At 38.9% G+C, this 18,818-nt stretch overlaps 1 protein-coding gene across 1 annotated transcript in view; it reads right to left on the bottom strand.

Moving 5' to 3' along the window:
• LOC126366296 (cyclic AMP response element-binding protein A) overlaps window positions 1–18,818 on the bottom strand; it is a 147,463-nt gene that overhangs the window by 15,910 nt on the left and 112,735 nt on the right. Inside the window, exon 2 of the mRNA XM_050009389.1 lies at window positions 7,953–8,154. Coding sequence (XP_049865346.1) covers window positions 7,953–8,154 — 202 coding nt within the window. The remainder of the gene's footprint in view (window positions 1–7,952; window positions 8,155–18,818) is intronic.

Here is an 18,818-nt window from a genome sequence, read left to right on the forward strand (position 1 = left end):
TCCACCCACAAATCGAGTATGATAATCAAAAGCTGTTTATCAAATTAATGCATTTTCTGATAACAACATTGTTGCTGCATCGTGCAATTCGTGCTGCACTCGTGTCTAGGAAGCTGCTCAAGTCAAGAGTTATCTATAGCACGTGCTTGTAATGTAAACATTGTAATGTAAATATTGTCTACATAACATAATACAACATAACAAAAAGTTTATTGTACACACGAGGAATACAAAACAAAAGGGAAATAGGAATGCAATAGGCTCACTATTCCCCTAGCATTGTCCCGTTTTTCACAGGATCCGCTTACCTAACCTGAAGATTTGACAGGTCTTGTCTCATACAGAAGCGACTGCCTATCTCACCTTCCAACCCGCGAAGGGAAAACCAGCCCAATACAGGTTAGGTCAAATACCTCCGAAAATGAAGTTCTCGAGAATGTGGGTTTCCTCACGATGTTTTTCTTCACCGCTGAGAACATGATAATCATTTATGATCCAAACATGAACTCGAAAACAAATTCTACAATCATTGGTTTAGGCCTGTGCTGGATTCGAACCTGCGACCTCAAAGTGAGAGGCAAGCGTTTTACCAACGAGGCTACCACGGCTCCAAAGCTAAAATGTATAATAAATATTGTTATTATTACTCTTAGCTTACTTCTGCTTCGCGCAGTCGGGTAATAATTTACGACAGTGATCCTTAATGGGGAGGGCAGAGCCGCAATCAATCAATAGAGAACTAGCAGCCATTTTCCATAGGAATATTGATTAAAGTATACTGAATATTATTGTAAAGAGGTACTTGTTTCGCTCGGATTATAAGTATTACTACATTTATTGTACTTATCAGATTGCCGAATCAGATTACTTGTGCACTTAATTGACGAACTTAATCATTTATCTGTTCAACGCTATTGAACGAAGTTTTATAGTGAATCCAACTTACATTAAAATAGAAAAACGGAAACCATGGAAGTATGAAAAACACAAGTTCACGCCTGACGAATTTTGAAAGGAAAATCGTGAAAATTATTGTGTCTAGATTTTACATGATGTCAATAACACTACATCATGAACATGATGTTATTATTTTATTTTGTTATTGTAATAATGTCTGTTGGCTAATAATGGCTGACAATACTGTCAGCTCATGTTGAATCTCACGCGCTTGCGCGGCGCAAGTTGTCAAATATTTTCATGGTTCAGACCGATATTTAGTTTCATTAGTGAAGGTGATTTCTAGCCGAGGTTCGTGTTGCTCTATGCTTCTAGCACTTTTAATCTAGGTGACATGTAAATAACATAACCACAAACACGCCTGTATCCCTTAGGGGGTAAGCAGAGGCGCATGGTATATAAATACACGAGAGAACGTATTTGAAGTCACGTCAAATAAAAATAAGAAAGCGGTGCATTGGCAACACTGCACTGTAATGTAGTGTAATCGTGAAATAAAAATAAATAAATGTCAATCGTATACATTTATGCGATTACCTACACTTTCGCTTTTCATTATCGTCGCAAATTGGCTAAAGCGTAGAAGCATTTAACGTTCATACATACATACATAAACTCACACCTATTTCCCACCGGGGTAAGCAGAGACTATAAAATTCCATTTGCTTCGATCCTGACACACTTCTCTTGCTTCCTTCACATTCATCAATCGCTTCATACACGCACGACGGTTCAGAGTAGATCGTACTAAACCTTTTCTAAGGACATCTCCAATTTGGTCAATATAAGTCCTAGTGTGCTTCGGAAGGCACGTTAAGCCGTTGGTCCCGGCTGCATTAGCAGTCGTTAATAACCACCAATCCGCACTGGGCCCGCGTGGTGGTTTAAGGCCCGATCTATCCATCCATAAGGAAGGCCTTTGCCCCAGCAGTGGGGACGTTAATGGGCTGGTGATGATGAAGTCCTAGTGTATTTGACGTTCAAGTATTTCAATTTCTATCGCTAAAGAAAGTCTCAGATTAGGAACACGAAGTAGCAACAATGTTGTAGGTACGTGCAATCAGCGAAGTAAAGGAAATCGTAAAACGGCTACAATCACGTTTTGCGTACTGCTTCTCACACTCATGGAAAAATTACTCCGATATCAAATCAAAACATTGACAATTCAAAATGAGTCATTTATGAAATATTTCGTTTCACCTCTATATTTCCAACGCTTTCAGAGGCGGAGGAGCCATCGGTATGGCAATGCAGGACAGAAGGGGCAAGTCACAGGGACTGTAACCTGGAACCTGTTAGTGTTATTCAGAGCCGGAGGGCAGGAGTCCTAGTACGACTTTGAAATAGACTACTCTGGGCGTCATCCCACTCGCGTCAGACAAGAGTACTGCTGGGCGGAAGGCAAAAGGGAAACCACTGCCCTATTTTCCCCTACAAAGTAGCATGGAGAGGAATGCTACACCGACAAGAGCGTGGCTCTTAAATTAGTGATGATGACAGCCTTCGTGGTCTAGTGGTAGAAGTAGCGTTAGGCACGATCTGGAGGCCCGGGTTCGATTTCCTTTAGTGACATTGTAGATATTCGGAGGGCACGTTAAACCGACCACCCGCATTGGAGCAGAGCGGGGGAGTATGCTCCATACCCCCTCCGGTTGATTGGGGGGAGGCCTGTGCCCAACAGTGGGACGTATACGTATAGGCTGTTTATGTATGTATGTGTATAATTTTAATTTTACAATTTTATTTTTTGTCTTTTTGTATTTTAATTATAATATTATAGACATGAGCCTGAAATAAATATATATTATACTTCGTGCTTCGTTCTCGAGATTAGTAACCTATAAGATGATAAACTTGAACACAATGTAGTAACGCATAGTGACACCATTCATTGCACACATAGTTGAAAGCATATAGAAAAAAAATAATAACAAAAGTAATTCTTTTTTTTTTTTTAAAGGGTAGTCTTATATTGTCTGCCCCACTCGAATAGTCTCCGCGCGCTTCATTCGCTTTTGTGTGCTTCGCCATTCTGCACGGTTCAAATAATTGACCTATAATTCGAGAAAAAACTCTTAGAATACAATAGTTTTACTAGCTAATAATGTCCAAAAGACACAGTGAGGATATTGGTGACGTGAATCACATTAACAAACGTCTAAAAACATTAGAACGCATGATAATGCGTTCACGAAGACCTCGTGCTCGAGTTATTGAATCATCATCGTCGGAAGCGTCGTCACGGGAACCATCACCTACTTCGAAGAACCCACAAGGTATTTCTTAGTACAAACTTTCATAATTTTCGTCAAGTTCGATATTTAAATTTTTATTATGCACGGCTTCGTCAGACACTTTAGGTGTTTATCTCGCCACTGCATAAAACAAGGTCAAGGTCAAAACATGACCAACAATCTGCCTGTTCTAAATTCAAATTTCGTTACGGCACAATCGGCAATCGGATAACTCTTTGGGAGTTTTTCCACCGCCACAACGTGCTCAGATTCAAATATATAATTATATATTATATAAGTACCTAGATACTTATAACCACATACCTACTATGCTCAATCGGTTGACTCTCTGGGAGTCCTCCACGAGTACGATATAGGTATAGATATTTAGGCACCTTTTATGTTCACACGAATAATTCCTCAGGAATTAAAATATGTTTGCGTGTTTTTCTATGGGAAATACACCTTACATTTATTTTCGAGTACAGAGACGTCTGTGGGACTATCTCGTAATCTCGGAGTTTGCTGACGTATGATTCTGTGGGAATCATACCACCCCCTAGTTACGACGCGTATCTTTATACGTGTATATTTTTGTCAAGTACGGCGTTAATCGTCACTCTACACGGACCCAACTCTGATGTCGAACCGGGGCCTGAGAGGACCGCGACCGCCACTGCCGTCGCCGCCGCCGTGGGTGAAGCTCGGGCTACCACGAGTACACCACCTGCTGCAGAGAACGTCCTAGATAGCGCATTGTTTGAGATTCTCGGCGATGACCCCTCTGCAACCATACAATATGGACCGGATATACATAAGGACCTAGCATCCCGTTTCGAACACCTTGCTACAAATGGGTTAGATAAAAATGTTCGGAAGGAACAGATCGACAAATATCCTATTCCGGGTAACTGCGGCCTCATCGGCGCGCCTATACTCAACGCCGAAATCAAAGCCGCTCTGCCCGATAGTATGTTCAAGAGGCATAAGGCTATTAAGGCCCGGCAGAAGCAACTCGCCACGGCTATTACTGTCCTTGGGGCCGCAATGACTGACCACATAAGTAGTGCCAAAAATAAGGATCACGAACTCATTAAGAAATTAATGGACACTGCTCGCCTATTATGCGACATCCAATATGCAGAATCCATCACTAGACGAAACTTTGCAATGTTTTCCCTTAAAAAGGATCTAAAAGAAAACTGAAGTACTTCCAAAGTGGATAAATATCTCTTCGGAGAAAACTTAACCGATACCTTGAAAGCGGCTAAGACAGTAAACAAATCGGGCGCCGAGCTTAAGGTGATAAACAAGGTGGGGAAAAAATCTGCTGTTCAAACGCTGAAACCTCAGGGAAACAAAGGTTTAAACTGGAAAGCTCCAGCACCGCAGCAGCAGCAGCGCAGGCCGACGGGTGCCGGGGCTCAGAAGAACCGCGAGCCTGCCACGACGACGTGGACGAACCGCACGCGCGCCGCCGCCTCCAGGCCGTCGTCGCCGCCGCGCCGCCGCCGCTACTGTACGCGGTACTGTACGCTGGACAACTAGCACAGTTTTACTCGCAGTGGTCACTTATCACTTTCGACCATAATATTTTGAATACAATTCAAGGTTATAAAATTACCTTTGCCCGACCAGTCGTGCAACATTATGTACAACCGATCCCAAACTACTCTAGCAGTGAAATGCAATGCTTTGAAGAGGCTATTAATAGCCTACTTGGCATCGACGCCATTTCAGCATGCGAACACTGCGACGGACAATTTATATCTACTTAGTGTTTTCCTGCGCCCAAAACCTGCGGTCAAATGCGCTTTATATTAAACTTAAAGAACTTGAATAAGTTTATTGACACAAGTCACTTTAAGCTAGAAGATATTCGTACATCAATTAAACTAATGTCACAGGACTGTTTTATGGCCACTGTCGATCTAAAGGACGCCTATTTCTTAATAAAAATTCACGAAGATTCTCGTACTTGAGATTTATGTGGAACAATAATAAACTTTATGAGTTTAATGTGCTACCATTTGGGTTGGACACGGCGCCTTACCTACATCTTTACTAAGTTAATGAAGCCTGTAATCAGTCTACTTAGAGCAGCTGGACATATTTCCACAATATACCTTGACGATATTCAATTGTTAGGAAGATCATATCTTGGATGCTCTTACAACGTGAACTCAACTATTAATCTACTTACCGCTCTTGGTTTTATAATCAATAGGGAAAAAAGTCAGTTGACCCCTTCAAAATCATGTAAAATTTTAGGCTTCATCTTGAATTCACGTACTATGCAAATAACTTTGCCCCCAGAAAAGAAAACACATATCAAAGCAGAGTTACAAAAAATCATAAACATTACTCGGTGTAAAATTAGAAAATTTGCTCAACTTATAGAAGTCCTATAAGTGTATATTGTGTCTGCGTGTCCCGCAGTGGAATATGGAATGTTATATACAAAACAGTTAGAACGGTGTAAGTATTTAAACTTACAACCTCATGATGACTATGACAGGTATATGAAAATCCCGGAAAACTTACTCTCGGATTTTCAAGGGTGGCTACGTGCTATAGAGCCCTGCGCACCGTATTCGAGACGACTGTTACGCGGTTGAAATATTTTCTGACGCCTCAACTACGGGGTGGGGTGCGGCCTGCGGGGGTGACACCGCGAATGGGCCTTGGTCACAGTCGGAGCGCGGGATGCACATCATGCAACTATCTCGAACTGTTAGCTGCTTACTTTGCGATTAAAATTTTTGCAAAACATTTAGAAAATTGTCCAGTTTTAATTCGCATAGACAACGCTACTGCGCTATCCTACATTAACCGCATGGGCGGGATTCAATTCCCACATCTCACTGACATTGCTAGACAGATCTGGCAATGGTATGAACATAGGAAAATCTTTATAAAGACTTCATATTTCCCATCTAAAGAAAACATCGTAGCTGACACTGAATCCCGACGTTCACATCCAGACATAGAATGGGAGGTAGAAAACTCTACTTTTGACCAGTTAGTTTCACAGTTTGGTTCTCCAGACATTGACCTGTTCGCCAGTAGACTGAACAAGAAATGTGAAAACAGGAGGAACATTCACGCGAACCTTACCCTGGCTGCCGGAATATTATCCGGGCAGCACTATCGCGACGGTCCGTACCAGCCTCGGCAGTAGATATAATGATTAGTTCTTTAGCTGATTCATCTTTTAAACAGTACAACACCTATATTAATAAATGGTATGACTTTTGTAAACAAAATAACACACCTTTATACGATGCATCAATATTTAAAGTCATGGAGTTCCTTACTGATTTATTTAATAGTGGCAATCAATATGGTTCGTTAATTGTTACTGGCAATAAATTTATTTTATTCTTATTCTTATTCTTAAATTGCTGTAGAGCAGCCTTGTCCTTAATTTTAGGACCCAATATATCGACGGATTATCGTATTCAAAGGTTCTTCAAAGGTGTGTTTAGGCTAAGACCTACTATTCCCAAGTACTCAAGTTTCACTTGGGACACTGGGTGAGTGCTAGATTTACCTGGCTCTCTTGTACCCTAACGAGGCCATATCAATGGAAAAACTTGAAAAAAAAAAAATGTGTAACATTACTGGTACTGGTTACCGCCCATAACCCTGTCGAAAATAAATATTTATAACATTAAGATGTTTCCAGATAAGATTGTTATCAAAATTTCAGATCTCATCAAAACTTCGAAAGTCTGTACGAATAATCCAGTCCTTACCTTACCTTTCTTTTTGCAAAAACATGGGATTTGCCCAGCCAAGTCATTAATTAGCCATATAAATAGAACGGCCTCAATTAGAGAGTCAGATTACCTGTTTATCAGTTTTAAACGGCCTGATAAAGCCGTCACCACACAAACACTCAGTCGTTGGATTCATTGGATTGAAGATTATTCGTTGGATTAAGTCTACACTGAAAGATTCTGGTGTGGATGTGTCAATCTTTTCAGCACATAGCACGCGCCACGCTGCCACATTCCAGGCATACAGCGCAGGGGTTAGCATTGACCAGATTCGAAAAACTGGTAGTTGGAGTCAAAACTCCACCACGTTTGGAAAATTCTACAATAGAACCATCATGACCACAAACGAGGCAGAGTTGGCTCGTGCTATATTAAATAATAATTTGTAATTTTATTTAGTTTGTAATCATCTAGGCACATTATAATAATAAGTACTAGAAAATTATACATTTCATCTATAGTTCGTTATAGTTTACTGCGATATTTCCCGAACCTGCTCTCAACATCTACATTGTGTTCAAGTTTATCATCTTATAGGTTACTAATCTCGAGAACGAAGCACGAAGTATAATTAACGGTTAAACGAACTTACCTGTAAGTGAAGTTCTATCGTAATTATACGAGTGCTTCGTTCGAAGAGATTAGTAACCCCCGCCCGCCCTAGACCCCAAATCTGTTCTGCAAATATCGCAGACAGAGCCCTAAACTAATGAAGCGCGCGGAGACTATTCGAGTGGGGCAGACAATATAAGACTACCCTTTAAAAAAAAAAAAAGAATTACTTTTGTTATTATTTTTTTTCTATATGCTTTCAACTATGTGTGCAATGAATGGTGTCACTATGCGTTACTACATTGTGTTCAAGTTTATCATCTTATAGGTTACTAATCTCTTCGAACGAAGCACTCGTATAATTACGATAGAACTTCACTTACAGGTAAGTTCGTTTAACCGTTAATTATTAATTATTATTTATTACCGTCAACTTTGGTATGGTGTGGCGAAGCGGGCGCGGACTCGGCATCTGAGTGTAGACTGTAGGAGTGTTCTGTCTTGATGGGCGCGGAGCCGAGTGCGGCGTCTGTCATCAGGCGATCGTGGAGCACCACGCCGGACTTGGAGTCGCGCTCGATCAGCCAGTCGCTCATCTCCTCGTCTTCGTCCAGGACATCTTGCATCTCCTGGAGAGAAAGAGACACACGAATTAAATAAAGCATCTTGCTACTATTAAACAGAGCGACTAGATCGGTACAATTAGTGATTATATTTCAATACATACATACATACATAAACTCACGCCTATTTCCCACCAGGGTAAGCAGAGACTATAGAATTCCACATTTATCAATCGCTTCATACACGCACGCCGGTTCAGAGTAGATCGTACTAAACCTTTTCTAAGGACATCTCCAATTTGGTCAATGTAGTCCTTCTCGGTCTTCTTCTGCCAGCCCTACCATCAACTTTCGCGTTACTTATATACCGCTTTTGCAATTCTATTATCATTCATCCGCTCTACGTGTCCAAACCAACCTAACATTCCCTTCTCAATCTTAGTCACTATATCGCCTTTTACACTACATATCTGTCTCAATATACTTAGATAACATTTTACAATGGCATTACAGGCGTGTATTGTACGTGTGTTTGTTATTATAACTCTTCAATGAAGTAGGTATGACTTTATTGTCTACCAAAATGGCAGTTAACTATAAGAACGTCCTGCTGAGAGCCAATCATTCCGTTTGCAGAACGCGATCGATTAATATATACTTCGTATACAATCCACATTCATTTAGTAATTGTATGTAGCATCAGTTTCGACTTTTTACAAGATTTGAAGATTTGAAGGCCATATCTTCTTCTTTTCTATCGTGTGGGTAGTGAGGTGGAGTACCAACCTCATCAACTCTGGTGTCAGGGTTACTACTGAGCCGGCAAAGGCCCCTGACTACTTACTTACATCAGTAAGTAGTAACTGGGACCAACGGTTTAACGTTCCTTCCGAAGCACGGATCATCTTACCTTTACCTAAGTGTGTAAAAAAGGGTGGCAAAGTTTGTATCAAACTTCTATAGTTTGTAGTTACTAGGGTTACATGCGAACGAAGTCGTAGGTAACAGCTAGTAATTTATACCCCTGTAGCTGTAGTTTATAATTTTTAGTCCATTATAATGCTTCGAATCCCGGTGGGGACAAATCACAAAAATCGCTTTGTGACCCCTAGTTTGGTTAGGACATTACAGGCTGATCACCTGATTGTCCGAAAGTAAGATGATTCGTGCTTCGGAAGGCACGTTAAGCCGTTGGTCCCGGCTATCACTTACTAATGTAAGTACGTAGTCGTTACATGAGTCATGTCAGGGGCCTATGGCGGCTCAGTAACAACCCTGAGTTGATGGTTGGTGGATGGGGTTAGTAATCCACCTGACAATCCACACGATAGAAGATTCTGTTGAAAGGAAAGTTTTCTCAAGAAATTTATGCAACGTTATGCTTTTATGGAACATAAATGTTAGTACAAACTTCCGAGATTCTTTTACCGTGAAGTCCACGCATTTGTGGAATGATTTGCCTTCTGATATCAGACATTTGAAGTCATTGGCTATATTCAAAACTAAACTTCACTATTTTTTCTTGGCTAAATCATCGTCTTGCAACTAATATTTCATTTTTACTACTTATATGTACCATTGTATGTACATATCTATAGTATGTGTATAATATATATATTTAGTATATGATTTTGTAATTTAACAGTGAATTTTGTATAAATATACCTGGAATAAGTGAAAAATCCTCAGACAGTGTCAGTCATGGATGTAGCTGACACATACGCCCATCAAAACCAAGTAAAAGATGAGGTTGGAGTTCGATGTCAGAAGCTTTTTCAAGATTTCCTTGAAGAATTCAAAGAAGACAATGAAATCAAGTACGAAAAAAGCGCTAAGGAACTCCAAAAACCAGAGTTGAGCACATTAGAATTTAGTTTTGATGATGTCGAAAAGTACAATCAGAATTTTCGCAACAACAATAATTGAGAAATATTACCGAATTTACCCATTTAAATTCTCTATGATTGTGTATGTGTCTATTGTTTTATTTTACTTATTTGCGCGCCACACTACAGCTGTACAAATGTACCATATCCTTTGCCGAAGGTTGTCTGGAAGAGATCGCTCTTAGCGATAAGGCCGCCTTTGCCCACCTTAGAATAAGTTTATCCTGTAAATGTTTTGTGAACTTGTGTACAATAACGTGTTTTATTATTATTTGTATGTCGTTTCCATATCTCGGGCCTACGGAGTCCCGGACTTTTGGAAGGCATGCGTGGGGCCGAAGTCAACACGTAGAGGCCCGTTAAGACAGTTTAATCTAAATGTGGTGTGACACCAACCGGCGATTATCCCTGTATCCACTATGGGAGTACACCCAAAGACAATCCCCGGTTCGTGTAGGACTATTGCACATTATGGGAACAAAGGGAACTGGGCTATTGGGTTGGGGGTTAGTGGACCGGGATACTGGAGCTATGGGGGGCTATGACGCCTGCTCGACCAATGTTGATAAACATTATTACAAACTCTGTTGTAGGTAACTTCGTTTGCTCTCGCACCAAATGTTTCTGTCATCTCAGGGGCACAAAACCTTGAAACTAAATAGGTATATTCAAAGAAAAATAAAGTCTTTTATATAACATTTATTTACACACTTGGTTTATAAGAACATTTTATGTTTACATAATCCGTTTCGAAATTGAATTGAAACCACCTACCTCACTTATCTGCCGTGTCTACACTATCGAATTACTTTACCAAACATTTTATTTGTGACAATACTTCTGAGAAAAAGGGTTTGTTTTTTTTTAATTTTGCAAGAATCTGTGGTAAATTTAATATCCTTTGCTTTTCGGCGGATAAAAAAATTACAGATATAACTTAAAATTTGTTTTTTGCTGAATAAATTTTTATTATTATTAAATAAACTTAGATAGTGTGACAATCAGCACCAATATTTACCTAAGTATGATGTGTAATGCAAATATCGATACAGACATATACTTAAAGGCATTAGAAGCGTAAGTTTTCATTATAATATTATGTTATGAGGTCAACAACACTTATCTAGTGTGGGTTGTGAGGTGGATTACCAACCTCATCAACCCTGGTGTCAGGCTTATTATTAACCCGCCAAAAGCCCCTGACATGGCTCATGTAACTATTACTCACGCAAATAGTAACCGGGACCAACGGCTTAACGTGCCTTACGGAACACCGATCTTCTTACTTTCAGACAATCAGGTGATCAGCATGTAACGTCTTAACCAAACTAGGGACGTAAGTGATTTTAGTGATATGTCCCCACCGGGATTCAAACCCGGGGCCTCCGGATTGTGAGTCCAACGCTCAACCACTGGACCACGGAGGCCATCAACAACACTATTAAAGTAGGTAATAATATTCAAATCTGATAGCTGTTTGGATTGGATGATGGTCTATAAAAACTGATTTTAGTATGACTGCGTTGTTTGTACCAAAAATAATCTTGATTACAGAGCGCATTGTATGCTTTCTTAAAAGCTGTTGTATCTTTTGTCAAAAATAAAGCGCATTATTGTAATAGTAAGCTGGATATGATGAACCTTATGGTGATAAGGGATCAGCCTATCGCCTATAACATTAGTCCATCATGTTAGAGGACACAATCCCTCTGTCGGTTTTTACGACATGCCCGGAAAGACAAGCAGCTGAACGTTTTCTATGTTTTTTATTTGCTCCAAGAACAGCATAGAAGCAATATCCAGCTTACGACATCGTATCAACGGTGGCTGCAAGTTGTCTTTGATTACTTCTGGCTCTGCCCACCCAATTAGGGATTACGGGCGTGAGTTTATGTATATATGTATGTGTATGTATGTATTGTAATAGTCAGTATCTCATTTAAGCATAGGCTACATAGACCTCTCCACCACAATGATTAAAACAATAACCTATAATACTCTCACGGGGGTAGGCCCGCTACAAGGTGGACCGACGATCTGGTGAAGAAGAAGCCGCTGGATGCGGGCAGCGAAGGACCGATCGTCGTGGAGATCCTTGGGGGAGGCCTATGCCCAGCAATGGGCGTCGTACGGCTGATGATGATGATGATGATGACTCTCACGACTATATCCAAATTGGGGTAGTTAAGGTACATCCATCGCAAGATAAACTTAGCACCTAGTTACCCACGTCTCACTGATAAAAAACCTCTCCATTCGATAAAAAAAAACTTAAATAAACTTCAAGTAAATAAACCAAGCCAAGTAGCATAGTAAATTAGTATAATTCGTCAGTACAGACAAAAAGTCGAGGTCAATGACACGGTTTTAATTTGCGCATCTCTAGCGGCCATCACCTTGGCCGTGTATGGCGAATAGGAGGCGAATGGACGCCAAAAGCCGTTCGTTGCCCCCGGACGCTTCCCGACTACGAACTATCATGCTCGACCACACCCTAATTTACATTTTTCTAACTCTCAAAACTAGCTATAATTATAGCTATCTAATTTATGTTGTCTAGCCTAGAATTTTTGAATTTAGAAGGCCGTGGTTTAACCACCTAGATGTCATGACGCCTAGGAGGAAAAATCCAAAACAACAGGTGTACCATGGTATAAGAACCACAGGTATGCTCAAAACTGACAGCTAACATTTCAAGGTTAGCTCAGCTGACGTCATCCCGCCCTGCGTTGCCATTTTGTAAAAAATAAATTACCCACGGCCATTGATTTTATATTTACTTTGCAAGGAAATTTAGAACTTTTAGTAAAAGAGTTACTTACCGTTTAAATGACTTATATATATGTGACAAGTAATAGTAATTAAATACATTAGACAGTTATTTACTTAATTTTCAATAATAAAATTTACGTCCTTGGAATGTTGGAGATACCAATTTAATGGTAACACATAGGTACGTCATCAAAGGACAACCAATGGCGGCTTGTCATAGGATTGAGCAGGGTTTTTTATACCATGAGGTGTGCATTATTCTAGAAATGGGCGGTATTTTTTGCCTACTCAGTACCATGCGTGTCTAAGTGAAGTGTAATGCTTTCCTAAAACCAAAACGGCATTTTAGGCGGGTTTTCAGTGGTTTTCCACTCCTCTGGTACATAAAAAAAATAAAAGTGATTGTAAAATATTGAAGTGTGAAGTACGACATTCATTACTTCATTGCCCATTCCACTTTTAAAAATCCAGTACCTAAGGAAAATGGCGTCACGATTTTGAATTTGGAATACGATTAAAAAGTAACAATAACAAGCGACCTACGTCAATTCAGTTGTTCTTTTGTTTATCTATCCCTGTGAAATTACGTATTTAAATATTTGTTTACACTATTAACGTAGGAAAGATGTAACAAAAGGTGGGCTTATCTCTAAGAGAGATAACTTCTAGCCAACCCCACATGGTGTGAATGGAGACTTCACAAATTACGCTCGAATAATATTTATACTTATCTACAATGTTTACAATTCAAATCCTAACAAAATAGTTACTAGGCTATTGAACTAGACTACAGTTATGGGAAAAACCGAAAGAAATGTCGAGTCGTGACAATTTTTTAAGTCAATTAAATCAACCGATTTTATTCCTAGATAGTTTCGGCTTGATACACATCGTAACTAGTTTAAAATGTATATTCAGTGTTGCCAACTTTATTTTTACCAGCCCACCAAATGCGGCCGTGCAAACCACCAGAAACCACTAAAACTGAGCGGTGTCTCAAACCACCGGAATTTCACTAGATAACCCTACGAATAAATAATAAGTCAGGAAGAGTAACAACGCTCACAATTTGACGCCACTAAAAAGAACACTGAGTGGGCGGGGCTTAAAATGACTACTCGCACCTACTTCAATCTGCCGCGCGCCGTCAGTGACGTATGTCATTGCTCGATTTACGCTCTATTTCTATAGAAAAAACAGTGAAATATTATGAAAAATGTCGTCACGTGTAGTGAGTTGGTGTAGGAAACGAAAAGATTGCAGCAAAAAGTTAACTGGAATAACTTATCACCGGTAAATATAACATTTTGTTCTCCTAAAAACATTGTACTTTGGTCCGCATTATGCAAGAAGTTCCTACCTTAGTTCAAATAAATTATAATTTGTAATAGTATGCAGTCAAGTAATATTAACAATTTACAGCAAAATATAAGCTTTTCTGTTATTTGGTATTATCGAAATTTCCTTCTTTTAGTTTCCCCAAAAATGAAACCCGACTGCAAAAATGGATAAAGCAGTTCGCTACGAAAGAAGAGAGGATGATTGGCTTCCATCCAATTCCAGTAGGGTGTGTTCGATACACTTTAACCCTACTGACATATATGTATACATCGAGGACTGGGAATATGATGTTAAAAAAATCTGCTGTGCCTGTTTGTACGGTTAGTATTACTATACTTAAACATTATATTTCATATTTGTAGAAGGGCTCACTTCTGTACATTGATAATAATTAAAAAAAATGATACAAATATAATCATTTTTGAAATTTCTGTCTGTCTGTTTGTTGTCCGCCTTTCACGCAAAAATTAATGGACGAATTTTAATGAAACTTTTTTGTTATACTTACAGCTATTTTAGTCCTCTCTAACATAGACTATATTTTTGGAAATACTTTCTCTAAGGGAGTAAAAAATGGGAACATTTGCATGAAAGACCATCAATTCTGAAGCAAAAGCAATAAAAATTGGTATACGGGTAACTTTGTCAATTTTGAAGCTAAAATATGCGTAAAAATTGGTAAGGCTTTCAGTAGACCATGTAACGTGTAACAAATGGTGTGCTATAATTTTGCTTTACTAAAAACAAGAAAACGTGGCGAATTTGTTTTTAGTTTATTTTGTTTAAGGTAGAGAGCAGTTAATTAGACATTATATGACAGTTTCATAAACTGCTTTTTGTTTCAGATTGTTGACAACATTAGTTGCCATGAACAGGAACAATCAAAACAACAACTCAATATCCCTTACTAAAATAAGTCACATTGTAATTATATTTAAGTATATATCACCCTAGTAAAAAAAATATAATATTAAATAGTTGTTTTTACTTAATATCAATTAATTCAAAACACAAAACATGCAATACAATAATACTACTTAAATACATAATTCCACAACACCCCTCATCCGAAATACAAAACACTGAAAATTATTAAATCCACCGTTAGCTTACTTTTACTTATACTCACCCATGCATTGCATAACAACATCCTTGTTTTGAGAACCCCGGAAACAAACGCACCAACCTCTATTACGATGCCTGTTGATAACCAATCACAGCGCTTGTCGCAATGAAGCGCGTCACGGAATCGCTACTGATTGGTTTTATGGATTTACGACCTTTTAGAATGTCGTGGGGCCAATATTTCGCCGGCGTTTGTTCATAATTACTCTTCCTGACTTATTATTTATTCGTAGAGATAACCCAAAGCCGAATCAGTGCAATCAGATCGTGGGATGTTTTTTCCCCCTCTTTAGCGCCGCGTCGTAGGTAAAGACGTGCTAGAGACTGGGTAAATTATTCAATTATTATTATTATTACTAATAAATAAACTTTATATTGGTTCTTTCGCTCAAGTAACTCATAAACCATATTCGGTAGTGTTAGTGGTTAAATTCGTCACTTACCGCTAATTGGAAGGACTCTAATCCACTAAAAAATCCACTAGCCACTAAAACTAATATTTTTTCGCCGAACCACATGTCTAAACCACCAGATCTAGTGGAAAATCCACTAAGTTGGCAACACTGTGTATATTAAAGCAAGTGACGGGTTGACGCATGCATTTTAAATTCCGAATGGAATTTTGACACTTTGTAGATAATGTAGGTAGGTGTATGTTTCTAGTTTGTACCTCCTAGCTTCCGGTCTGTGACTTATTGCCGACTATTATTATCACGATATCACCCACTTTAGAACCCTGTCGCACTATCATATTTGGCATTTAATGAGACTTACGGTTTAATTTGTCACAAAAGTTAATGTGAAATGTTTTCATAGTGTCATATTAGTACTCGTAACCGTACGTGTGTCCAGCCCTGTTTTAATCTTTCAATACGGATATTTTCATCCAAATCGGTCTAGCGGTTTAGGCGTTAAACCTAACAGATAGGTAGCTTACTTTCGCATTTATAATATTAGGTATGGATATGTATATTTGTAAGAGTTATTATAAAAGCCCGAAGTACGGTAAAACCGTAGTATTATTCCTTATTAGTATAGTAATACTCAAGTTTTACTGGTAAATGCTAAGTATTTACCAAGTGACGGTGGTAAAAGTCCGAATTATTTTTCAAGATAAGTACGTTCATTCCGGACTTAACCGGCAAGAACCTACTTAATGTTAGCATTATAAGTTCATAAGTTATAAAGTTCATAGACCTTAATTAATCACGCTGAATTACAATAAGGTATGACAAACTCCGGAGTTGAAACGGCTTTCCTCAAATTTCGATTGACTTCTGTCACTGCGCAGTTATGCAAGCCGATTAAATCGGACTCAATAACTTTTAAAGCAAGCGGAAAGTTTCGTTTCCGCGACCGATTTGTAGATGACACGGCTGAAGTTTAAGTAAACTTGGATGGAATTTATCTAATAAGAAAATCATTATTTATTTTAATAAAAAAAAAACATTTTTTTTAAATTGAATACCTGCTAAGGAGTAAGAGCGAGCGCGCAGACTGTCTGTCTCGTTCGCACTTACGCGTTAAGCGGCACATAGTAAGGGTGGCTTGCGTAAGGGTCTTTAAACATGTTTAGTGGCCCACTAAACATGTTTAAAGACCCTTACGCAAGCCACCCTAAGAATCAGATTTTTGTATGGAGTGTGCGGGGTGTGCCTTTAGCCAACTTCTTTGTACGATATTCTTCGCGGAGGTCCGTGTTGCTCTAGGATTGTACAAGAACTTCCCAATTTAAAAACAATAAGTATATAATCATCACTAATTCACTAATTTAGCCACGCCCTTGTCGGCGTAGCCTTCTTCACGCTACTTTTTTAGGGAAAAATAAGGAGTAGTTTCGCTCTTGCCTTCCGCCCCCCAATAAGTACTCTGTCTGACGCGAGTGGGACGGCGTCTAGAGAAGTCTATTGCAAAGCCGTACTAGGACTCCTGTCCTCCGCCACTGAATAGTACTGACTGCTGCCCTCTGTCGGGTTCCAGGTTACAGTCCCTGTGACTTCCCCCTTCCTTCCTACATTGCCGTACCGATGGCTCCCATCTCCGTCTCTGCAACCGATGAGATCTTCACTCTGGGCAAGGGTTCTATGGTAAGTATATAATATATCATATAATTATACATATATAAATGTATAGCTGTCGGTGCGGTGCTCTTATTTCAGTCGCGTAATACAAGGCAATTGGGAAAAATATCTTTTTGTTCCTTTGTAGCTAATTATACCGTAAAATTCATTATAAAATCAAGTGACATTTTAACCTGTCCTAACCAGTTTTGCAAAGTGCTATCAAAATTTTATTACAATTCGATGATTATCGAGTTCGAATAGAACCTATAAGTTGATGTTCACGATAAATAAAGTTCGTATGAGTTTAGTAGCTTATACTTACAATGTTGGTATTTAATCGCGGTCATTAAGTCATCTTTATTGTTCTCTATTTTAATGGCTAATTTAACAAACACACAAAAGGGTACAGTCTTTTTGAGTTCTAACAAACAAAACGTAAAAAAAGTGTATATTCGTTTTATGGTTTGTGCTACAAAAATCATCATCCCATGATTGCTCAATCGACACAGTGGTTAAACTAAAATGAGACAAAATAAACTAAATAAGTAATTCTAACAATATTAGATATTAACATACGGGACATATAGCTGACATTATTTTTGTGAAGTCGATTAAAAACAGGTCAAACGGAAACACTAGGTTAAGGATGTTTCTAGGGAAGTGTGGGTACCCCATCTCGCGATGGATGTACCTCTGACTACCCCAATTGGGATATGGGATATGTAACAAAATACAAATGGCTTTTTGCAATACTGCACTCAGAAAATACAATTACTTATCGAGACGGTCTAACCCGTCGTAACAATTTAGATGGCGTTGCAACAAGATGACAATATTTATTGTACAATGGCTGTTATCCGAAGATGAATAGCTAGACGGGACTCGAATCGCTCATTGTCTCTAAAGGTTAAAATAAATAAAAATCCACTAACGTGATTGGATCGTATGTACTTGCAGTGTTTCGTGACTTACCGAGCCGTTAGTTTGGTAACACATCGATATTGGCTTATGAAACTCGACGGGTCTGAAGTGGTCCTTTCATAATGTTCTCTAGGCACAAAAAAAAAGAACTGGCTTCGGTGTGTCTTTTCGACTGTTTGGTTAGCAACTAACGCATAAAAATTATTGCAATAAAACAATTATCCATTAATGGTGGGAGGAATAGTTAAGTACCACATAATAACATTTCTAAATCCGCGAACATTTAAAACAATAATCGCGAATATGGATTTTTTTTTGAGTGCTGAGGGTTCTTAACCAGTGTAAAAAATGAAGACAACAGGACTGAGGGTGCCTTGTACGGCGTGAACCTCAGCTCAGCTAGAGTCAATATGAAAAAAGTACATAAAAAAATCTCGTTCACTAACTGTTAAACGTATAAGTGACACTTTCTAATACACAACTCTCTTAGACAATAGAGTTGCTCGTCCCATTTGCTTATTAATTACAAACTGTGTACCTACTAGTTCACACCTCTGAATATTTATTGGTTATGCAACGTGAACAACCGGTTTGACTCGTCAGCTTAATTTGTTGGGCAATA

This window comes from Pectinophora gossypiella, chromosome 4, assembly GCF_024362695.1.
Source record: "Pectinophora gossypiella chromosome 4, ilPecGoss1.1, whole genome shotgun sequence".
NCBI classification, from domain to species: Eukaryota; Metazoa; Arthropoda; class Insecta; order Lepidoptera; family Gelechiidae; genus Pectinophora; species Pectinophora gossypiella.